This window comes from Ovis canadensis, chromosome 6 (assembly GCF_042477335.2).
Source record: "Ovis canadensis isolate MfBH-ARS-UI-01 breed Bighorn chromosome 6, ARS-UI_OviCan_v2, whole genome shotgun sequence".
Classification (NCBI taxonomy): Eukaryota; Metazoa; Chordata; class Mammalia; order Artiodactyla; family Bovidae; genus Ovis; species Ovis canadensis.
The window spans coordinates 102,379,238-102,390,108 of record NC_091250.1 but is presented as its reverse complement, the minus strand read 5'-3'; the positions used below and the strand labels follow the sequence as shown (position 1 = coordinate 102,390,108).

The following is a 10,871-nucleotide window of genomic DNA, read 5'->3' as shown; positions in this document are numbered from 1 at the left end:
CCCTGGGTCAGGAAGATCCCCTGGAGAAGGAAATGGCAATCCACTCTAGTACTATTGCCTGGAAAATCCCAGGGACAGAGGAGCCTGGTAAGCTACAGTCCATGGGGTAGCAAAGAGTCGGACATAACTGAGCGACTTCACTTTCACTTTCACTTTCACTATGCTTTTTACCACTAGACTAATAATTCTTCAAATTTTAACAGAAGTTATGTTGTGCATGACAGTAGTTGTCTTGCTTAGAAGAAATGTGCCAATTATTGAGCTGTTGAAAACGTGAGCATTGCAATAGTTTGACATTTGCTTTGATGTTAGTAGGTTTTACTTTCCATGAAAGTGTCATTCATCACCAGAAAGATGGAAAAACATTATATACTTACAGGTGGGAAGTTTATTGGTGCATAATTGAATTTGTGATGCTTTTCTTTCAAGTTAGCTGTTAACAATGGTGTATCTTGGTGTTGAGGAAGGCATGACAACCCACTGCGGTATTCTTGCCTGAAGAATCCCCATGGACAGAGGAATCTGGCAGGCTACAGTACATGGGGTCAGAAAGTGTCGGACATGACTGAACGACTCAGCACAGCACATCTTGGCATTAATTTCCCCAGTGATGACTTGAAGATCCGAGGAGGACTTCCAGACTTTTAGTGCTCAAGGTGAATTTAAGGTCACTGGACACAATATCTCCTCAGATATTGTTTTCATTGTTGTTTGTGTCTTAAATTTTTTAGGATATCTTCTTGCAATGAGAACAATCTAAAATCAAGATCAAGGTGTAGTCTTAGATCTCTGTGCTTTTACATAGAAAGTAACTTTGTACGATAAGAGACTGAAACTTTACAGAAGAACTAGCTCACAGATTCACATCCTAGTATTTTAACCCAGATCTATTTATCTCTATGGGCTTCCCTGAAGGCTCAGATGGTCAAGAATCTGCCTGCAATACAGGAGACCTGGGTTCAATCCCTGGGTTGGGAAGATCCCCTAGAGAAGGAAATGGAAACCCACTCCAGTATCCTTGCCTGGAAAATTCTATGGACAGAGGAACCTGGCAGGCTACAGTCCATAGGGTTAGAACAAGTTGGACAAGACTGACTGACTTCACTTCACTTTTGTCTTTCCTTTGCACCAAAATATTTCTGCATGCGTGCTAAGTCACTTCAGTCCTTTCCAACTCTTTGTGACCCTGTGGACTGTAGCCTGCCATGCTCCTCTGTCCATGGGATTCTTCAGGCAAGAATACTGGAGTGGGGTTGCCATTTCCTTCTCCAGGGGATCTTCCCAATCTAGGGATCCAACCTGAGTCTCCTGCATCTCCTGCATTGACAGGTGGGTTCATTACCACTAGCACCACCTTTCAGTTCAGTTCAGTTCAGTTCAGTCGTACAGTTGTGTCCGAATCTTTGTGACTCCATGAATCGCAGCATGCCAGACCTCCACCTTTAAGTATGTCTAATTCCTGTTAGGTGTTGGAGAAGACTCTTGAGAGTCCCTTGGACTGCAAGGAGATCCAGCCAGTCCATTCTGAAGGAGATCAGCCCTGGGATTTCTTTGGAAGGAATGATGCTAAAGCTGGAGCTCCAGTACTTCGGACACCTCATGCGAAGAGTTGACTCATTGGAAAAGACTCTGATGCTGGGAGGGATTGGGGGCAGGAGGAGAAGGGGACAACTGAGGATGAGATGCCTGGATGGCATCACTGACTCGATGGACATGAGTCTGAGTGAACTCCGGGTGTTGGTGATGGACAGGGAGGCCTAGAGTACTGCGATTCATGGGGTTGCAAAGAGTCAGACACTACTGAGCGACTGAATTGAACTGAACCGAATTCCTGTTAAGAAAATTTTTGATTAATTCTTACAGTGAACAAATTGTAGTTGCACTCTGTCTCAGGCATTGTTGTGACTATCAACTAATTGATTTCCTGGACTAAATTTAGGTGATAATAATGCTTTTACCACCTTAGTGGCTTCCCTGGTGACTCAGTTGGTAAAGAACCCGCATACAATGCAAAATACCGGGGTTCAATTGATGGGTCAGGAAGATCTTCTGGAGAAGGAAAGGGCAACCCACTCCAGCATTAATGCCTGGAAAATCCATTGGACAGAGGATCCTGGTGAGTTACAGTCAATGGGGTTGCAATAGTCAGTCATGACTTAGCAACTAAACCACCACCACCACACCACGTTAATATATATTAATTCCCTTTTCTTTTCTGACTTTGTTGTAAGTTATATCTAATCTAAAACTCTATAGAATGAGAGAAAATGTGAGGATTCCAGCTCACAAGATTTGTTCTCATTATAGAGAAGCAGCCAACTTGGCTAGAACAACAAATGTCTGAGGCTGATACTGGAATGTTCAGATTTTTACATAAAATTTTCATGTCACATAGGTGATGTAGTTAAGCTTCTGCTTATTACTAATTTAGTAGGGTAAATGGAATACACTGATGAATATTGGAATGTATTGAGTATTGGAATATATATTCTTATTGGTTTCTGCTATAGTTTATCCCTGGTGGCTCAGATGGAAAGTGTCTGTCTACAATGTGGGAGACCTGGGTTCGATCCCTGGGTTGGGAAGTTCCCTGGAGAAGGAAATGGCAACCCACTCCAGTACTCTTGCCTAGAAAATCACATGCACGGAGGAGCCTGGTGTCCATGGGGTTGCAAAGAGTTGGACACGACTGAGCGACTTCACTTTCTTTTCTATAGTTTGTCTCTCTGTCTCTTGCTTCCTCTATCACTCCCAAATCTTTTACTGTTTCATCAAAATAGTCTTTCTAAAACAAAATTAACATATTAATCCCTTTCTTAGAACTTTAGACACCTCTCATTTTCACATCAGCATTTCTTAAAATATTACACAGAGCATTAGTTACTAGCACAATTTACTGGGGCTCTGTGAAAAATACACCTCCATGAACACTTCATATACTGGGGGCTTCCCAGATGGCTCAGTGGTAAGGAATCCACCTGCCAATGCAGGAGATGTAGATGTGTATGCAATCCTTGGGTTAGGATCCCCTAGAGCAGGAAATGGCAACCCACTCCAGTATTTTTTCCTGGAAAATCCCACAGACAGAGGAACCTGGCAGGCTACAGTTTAAAGGATGGCAAAGAATTGGACATGACTGAGCAACTGAGCAGGCATGCACACACGAGCACTTCATAAACCTACTCTCATTTGAAGACATCAGAAAATATGCCCCAACATTATTAGTGCATTTTACCACGAAAAAATTTTTTAGCTCCTGTGAAAAGCCCTATTAATTTTGGTGAAACTAACTCAGGAAATATAAGCTGTTAGGTATATGAAATTTTAACCCTAAATAGCTATACACATGATGTGATGCTTAATGCTATGTGTTAGAGGGAATTTGGTTAGATTGTGGCACCTTGTTGTTTAGTCAAACACTAGTCTAGATGTTACTGTGACAGTATTTTGTAGATGTGATTAACAATAAGTTAACTTTAGATAAAACATATTTTCATAATGTGAATTAGCCTCATCTAATCAATTGAAAGCAAAGACTGAAATTTCTTAAAAAATAAGAATTTTTGCCTTAAAACTGAAACATAGAAATTGTCTGAATTTCTAGCCTGGGGACTTGCCCTGTGGGTTTTGAATTCAAAATGGCAATATCAACTCTTAATTTTCAGGCTATCAATCTATGCCGTAGATTTCAAACTTGTCAATCTCTACAGCTATAATCATCCAGTTTCTTAAAATCTCTCTCTCTCTCTATCATCTATCATCATTGGTTCTGTTTCTTTGGGGAACTCTGACATATTAATGATCTGACAGTTTGATTATTTTTCCCTTCAAAAGGCTAAATCAGTCATTTGATATGTCTGTTCCATTCTCTCTCAGATCCACTGTGCTTTAACTTTTCTTCAGTGATATTGAGCACACTAAGTATTTTTATGCTTCTGGATCTTTGTTCTTGCCTTTCCCTCAGGGATACCCTTTCAGTACCAGTAAACTCATATTCATCCATAAGTATCCAGTTTATACCATTTGTCCTCTGAGAGCATTCATTGCCTAATACATCATCATTCACTATTTAATTTAATTCATTCATTTAACAGATGTTTATTGAGGTTCTATTGCATTCAAAACTCTCAGAATCAAGCAATAGACAAGGGGGATATGATCTCTACCCTTAGGGTGGGGTGACTAGCTCTGTTTACTTAGGAAACTCTAGTTTATGCCTCTCGTTTTGGAGTCATTATTAATAATGCTTTCTTTCAGTCTCAAAAGTGTTCTGGTATTGATGATGTATTATGTAATCATCTTAATTATCCAACATATAAACTGGTAGGGAAGATAAACATTATATCAACAGGTGTTACATATTGAAGTGTGTCTTTCCTCCCACTCCCAAGTATGACGGAGTTCTAACTCTCACTACCTGTGAAGGTGACCTTATTCAAACTTGAGATCTTTGCAGATGTAACCACGATGAGGTCACGCAGCATTGAGGGGCCTAATACAATAACCTGTGTCCATATAAGAAGGGGTAATCCAGACACAGAGACACACAGAGCATTGTGTGATGAAGGAGGCAGAGATTATAGTGACTGTCTACAAGCCAAAGAATGTAAATGATTGCTAGCAACCAACTAGGAAGAAGCAAGGAAAGACCCTCCTTCCTAAGCAAAGTTCCCGGAAGAAACTGTAGTTGGAGTTTTAAAATAATGATGCTTTTCAGCTTGCTTCCTAGTTCAGTACTAAGGTTGATATGAGGATAAAGTGATTAAAACCTTTAATGGCTCTCAAATATATTCTGGATAAAATTCAGAATGTTCAACAAACACCGCATAATTTTTCTCCTTCCTACGTTTCCATTTCAACTTGTGTCATTTTTCCAACCACATGCTCAGTTCATTTTCTTGAACTTTGAACAGGTTATATCCCTAATTCTCTAAATTTTTCAATTTTTAGTTTAAATCTCACTTTTTCAGACACAACTTCCCTGGACCTGAATTTGTGTGAAGTCAAAGCTGTAGTCTCTTATTATATTTGCTTATATATCCAACACAATCTGTAGTTAGGCAGTAATTTAGTGTTATTCTAGTCTGGGCTTCCTTGGTGACTCAGCAGTAAAGAATCCTCCTGTCAATGCAGGAGACATGGGTTTAATCCCTAGGTCTGGAAGATTCCCTGGAGAAGGAACTGGCAACCCACTTTAATATTCTTGCCTGGAAAGCCCCATAGACAAAGGAGCCTGATAGGCTAGAGTCCATGGGGTCACAAAAGAGATATGACTTAGCAACTAAACAACAAAGTCTATAGTCTATCTAGTGGTGTAAATTCCTATCCCTCTTCACCCACCTCCCATATAGGGACCCTTTAACTTTCAACTAGTACTTTGGCTTTGTTTTTCTTTATAAAATATAATAAAATTATGAGTCCTTATAGGATAGTTCTACTTGATACCCAGAGCTAAGTTATTCTTTAAACAATGAATTTTCATTTTTTTCACTCATATCTCTAATTTGAGAATTCTGGTCTAGAATATCAATCACACTTACACACAGTAAATCAGTTGCTGTCAAAAAGATTTATTGAAGAGAATTCAGCAAAGTGAAAACAGGCCCATTTTAACAGTTGGTGTCAAAAAAGAATGAAGATGTATGTCCTTGAATTGCTAACCCAAAGCATAAGAAGAGTGCAGTATCAATGCTTAAGACCTGAAAAAAAAATTAGCAAAAATTCAGGAAAGAAATTTTAAAGAAAAATTAAATTAATTCATATGTTTACATACAATATGTTTTTGACAAATGCACACATTTGTAAAATATCATTTTGCCTTAGTTTGCATCCAGCATGCCCCAGGAACCCTGTACTATTTCTTATATTTCTTACATGGGCGTGCTAAACAATGACTAAATAGCCTTATTTTTTCTATAAGTGTGGGTTTCAAATATATTTTTCAGTAGAGAATCATTGGTTGCATACTAAAAAGATATCTGTTTAGAATAAGCATTTAAGGTCTTTTAATACTACAATTGTTTTTGAGATATGTTATTAATTTGATTCTCTTTGTCTCTAACTCACATTAAAATATGCTATTGAGGATGAACTAAAATGATGTATATGATTAGATGCAGTGGGGAGTGAGCTTGCTTTATTCCTCTCTCTTAATATCCCTGAAGGCTGGGATTAAAGAAGTTATATTAAACTAAGTAATTATTGGATAACTCAAGTAAACTTTGTGATAGTAGGGGAACTCTTGCATTGCTGACTTTTTAAAGTTTCCCAAAATATATTCTGCTGCATGACCACTATTCTTAAACCCATGCATTTTCTAAGTTTTGTACTTGCCTTAAATGCTCACATTCTTTCATTTATTAAGATTTATTGCTTGCTGGACAAACTTCTTAGATGTTAAAACTAGCTGCCTAATTTTAAAATACTTTGTGGCATTTCTGTTGTTGTTGCTTTCAAATCAGGAACTCATCTGGTTCTTCTTTCAGTAGTTTAAAGACACCCGTTTCAGTTGTGAAATTGTCTTCTTTATGGTTGAATGCATCTAGATCAGTAGTTCCTGACAATTCGTCAGTATTCTTAGTTACAGATTCCATCCTATTATTTTCAGGCAGATCTTCTTCTGTAAGCGAATCTTCCGTGAGGTTCATAGCTACTGATGCAGGGATGACGAAGTCATATCTGGATTCTACAGCAGTAAGCAAAACAGAATGACTCTCTTCTTCATTTGCCATATCCCTCTCCATCCAAACACTGACTCCATCTGTAGACTCTTCATCAGTTAGCAGAATATCTTCTGGGTTATCTTTGTCTCTTTCAGCAGTGGTAGTGAGTTCAAACACAGTGATGAACTTTTCTTCATCAGAATCAGTTAGTTTAGGCACAACATTGGGGTCATTTTCTGGAAGAATTAAGTCAATTTCTGTTATTTTCTCTTCTGCAAGGGCAACCATGTCTGGAATAGTGGTGAGATTTCTTTCAGTAGCTGGAGTGATTTCAGCCTCAGGGACAGAGGAATCAGTAATATGGGCATTCCCATCAGCAGTGACTTTGAACTTAACTGAGGAACTATAATTGCTTACATCAGATTTACCCATTGTAGTTGGAAGGATCGGGGTGTCAGCAATGCCAGCTGTGCTTTCCTTTGGTGTGCCAGAGACTTCAGATGTTAGTGACACATCTTTATCCCCTGGGTCAATGGTATCCAAGAGAATATCTTCTTTTGCTATGTCAGTGGAAAAATCGATTAAGGAAATGGCATCTGTTGATGAGATATTACCAGTTTTCACTGGCAAGAAGTTTTCAGTGATAGACTCATTAGCCATTGGGTTTTTAATGTCCATCAGAGTGGCAAATTCTTTCTCCAGGTGGGATTCAACATCATCTTCTGATTTTAGTCTTTCCTTTGGTGGTATAAGCTTGTTGCCTGTAGTTGTTGCAAAATCATTTTCTAGCATATAGTCATTTACTGAAGTAACGTGGTCTCCTTCTGATGTAATAGTTGTTTCTGATTTAGGAATAGTGTTGTCAGCCCCAAAGAAGATGGTTGCCTCAGTTGTCTTAGTGCTTTCTGCTGGAGGATGAGAATAAATTTTTGGCAAACCATCTTCAGCCATGGGACAAAGTGGCACCGTGCCCACTCAAAGATCTTTCCCTGGGTGCAGTGGTGTCCTTAGGCAGGAGAGTGGTGTTCATTATAGTGATTGAAGCATTTGTCATTATGGTGATTGTTGCATCAACCACAGGGCCAGTGGCCCCGGCTCTCCTTGGAGGTTGTTTCTGTGCTCTGATTGGGCACTGAGTTATGAGTACTGACATTAAATGAAAAAACTTCCCGGGTGGAACTAGTGGTAAAGAATCTGCCTGCCAGTGCAGCAGACAAAAGAGACCTGGGTTCGATACTTGGCTTGGGAAGCTCTCCTGGAGAAGGAAATGGCAACCCACTCCAGTATTCTAGTTTGGAAAAATCCCATGGACAGAGGAGCCTGGTAGGCTACAGTCCATGGGGTTACAGAGTTGGGCATGACTGGACACTTGTCAGTAGACTTAAATGAAAAGATAATAGAGCCCTCTCTGTTTATGAAATCAACATTAAAAGCCAAATAATATAATGGTGGGGAACTTGATATTTACCATGTCTCTTTATAAGTGCTATACCTTCCAATATATGTCTCGTGTCACTTGAAACAGATATAGCAGAGTCTGCCATGTACTTAATGGGTTTAGTGTCAATGAGGGAAATTCCAGGGGCCATGGATTGTCAGCATCAGCTTCAGGTTACCTGTTTCTCAAGTAAGTAACAGTGTCTTTTGGAAATAAAGCATCTTCTCTTCAGGTTCATAGTATTTAAATGTCTAAAACACATTAATGACATTTTTGGCAGTGAATGTAGCTGCAGAAGCTAATTAGGTAGTAGATATTTCAGTTAATTCTTTTCTTTAGAGCAGGAAGTCTCACTTTTTCAGTAGGGATAATAAAAATAAGTTATTGGTCTATTAGGGTCTTGTTAGTTTTCTTCTTCATTGTAGTTGATTTTATTGAATTAACTTGAATAATAGTGAGATTGTCAGATCTTGTAGGTCAAATTATTTAGGAATGGTTTTTTATAGACAGTGTTATTTCAACCCCAAACACACAAAGACTTTCCTGGCAGAGAGTTGATATTATACATCAAAATTCACCCAGAAACAAGATCAGGGTGTAAATAACTCTTCAGCCTTAATAATTATATCCTCAATTTCAGAATGAGTATCTTTCCTTTAAAAAAATTATGTTAGTCATCATTACTTTGTTATCATCCTTAAGCTTTAGCTAATTAGGTGAAAAGGGATTGTACTCTGGTGTTGTTTTTCTTAATGCTCTTAAAAGAAAGAGAACTTTCAGACTCAGGCAGAACTAAATCTGAAAAAAGGTAGTGGCATCATCCCAACCAGTAGTTTCCATCTCAAAGACAAATGCTTATTCTTCATTAAATATGGACTCAGCCTCAAAGTTTGGGCTTCCCTGGTGGCTCAATGGTAAAGAATCTACCTGTATTGCAGGAGATGCAAGTTTGATCCCTGAATCAGGAAGATCCCCCAGAGAAGGGAATGGCTACCCACTCCAGTATTCTTGTCTGGGAAATCCCATGGAAAGAGATGCCTAGCAGGCTATAGTCCATGGGGTCACAGAGTTGGGCATGACTAAGTGACTAAGCATGCATGAACTCAACCTCAAAGTTTACAGTGTTTTCTCTTAGTTGATTGGTCTGGGACAAATATATCGCTACTTTCTGTGGAAATATCAGATAGGTTTTAAGATGGACAATTTTCACTTCAAATATATGCACAGCTTTCCAGAAATGTTTTTGCTTCAAGATGCTACCATTGCTATTGAGGGCTCCACTGTCTTTATTGACATAGGGAATGCTGTCAGCATCAAGATCAAAGACGGAAGTCTCTGGTTAGTTGTAGGCACATTTTAAAAAAATTTCTAAATAGAAATAAAGTCAGTTCCAGCAGCATTAAAAGAAATATGAGGGTAAAACCATTCTCTGGATTGGCTAATTTAATGGGAGGTTTTTAACCTCTACTTTTTTTCTTTCTCATAATTTGGTATTTGTGAAGCTTGATTCAAGATAAAGCGTATTATAAACGGAAGACTTGGTGGTATTGGGGGGGAATTTTTTGTATGTATGTGTACAAAAAGGGAAAAAATGTAAGTGTTAGGTGTATAACTGTTAGAAGTTATCTTAGAGTATTTGGTATTTGTTATGTTGAATAGAGTAAAAAATAAGGAGCAAAATATTCATTCTTATAAGCATTTATTCCCTGGTTAGAAATGTCAGGTGAAATGATAACAGCTTTACAATAAAAATAGTCAAATAGTCTTTAATTTCAGAGATTACTTCCATGATCATATCTACTCTCCCAGAGTAAGGTGGAATCACGTTGACTGTAGCATAAAAAGGCTTTTCTGTCTATGGAGAGTAATTTTATTATTATATGTATATTTTATATTGTTGATCTCAAAAAGGACACTTCAGATTGAGAGTGTGTGTTATCCATCAAAAAACAGGAAGCACATGGAGAAAATCCTGGTGGGACTCTTGGAATTTTAGCAATCTTGAGAATGGGACTGGAGTCATCTGCTACAAGGAACATGATTTATTTGACCAATGGATCATTCTTAACAAGCGTATTATCTGACATAAGAACAGAGGATCAGATTCTGTAAGTTTCATTTTATCTGAATAGTAGTTTCTTCCATTGTTTTAACATATATCACACTAATGAGAACATTTTGTCTTTTCCCAGAAAAATTTCAAATTTATATCTACTCACATGTCTCCTGGGGTGCATATCTTCCTTATTTTGGCAGCTGCAGCAAGTTTGCTTGGGTAAAATTTTTTTATGTTTCATTTCCTCCTGGTGTTTGGCTTGGTGATTATGAATCCTTTTAGATAGCATTTTCTTGAAGCCTATTTTTCTTTTCAGTGAAAAAGTAGAAATTGCTAACCAAAGGGATAGATTTTGCAGTAAGTCTCCAGGAAGGTCGTTTGCCACATTTATGATTTTCAAGAATACATGACTAGAAGAATCCTCAGGTATAGACTTTGAAAAGGCCAATGCCGTAGGGATGTCCAGCATTGAGACTTTCTTTATATTGAGAATATCTTGCTATTTATCAGAAGAAAAGTCATGTGAAGTTTTAAAAGAATCAACTGAGGCAGAATTCCCATTTAGAAAGAGTCTATGTATCTTTAGATTTTGCAAATTTATTGGCAAAAATAGGGTTCTTAACCTTAATTGACAGGATTATAATCAGAATGTAGCTGTTGTGGTCATAAAATCTTTATTAACAAAAGAATTCCTACCTTCAGAAACAGTGATAGA

At 38.1% G+C, this 10,871-nt stretch overlaps 1 protein-coding gene across 1 annotated transcript; it reads right to left on the bottom strand.

Moving 5' to 3' along the window:
• Positions 1–6,452: 6,452 nt before the first annotated feature.
• On the bottom strand, positions 6,453–7,613 carry CABS1 (calcium binding protein, spermatid associated 1). The gene has a single exon (XM_069595039.1). The coding sequence runs from the start codon at positions 7,611–7,613 to the stop codon at positions 6,453–6,455; it is 1,161 nt and encodes a 386-aa protein (XP_069451140.1).
• Positions 7,614–10,871: the final 3,258 nt, after the last annotated feature.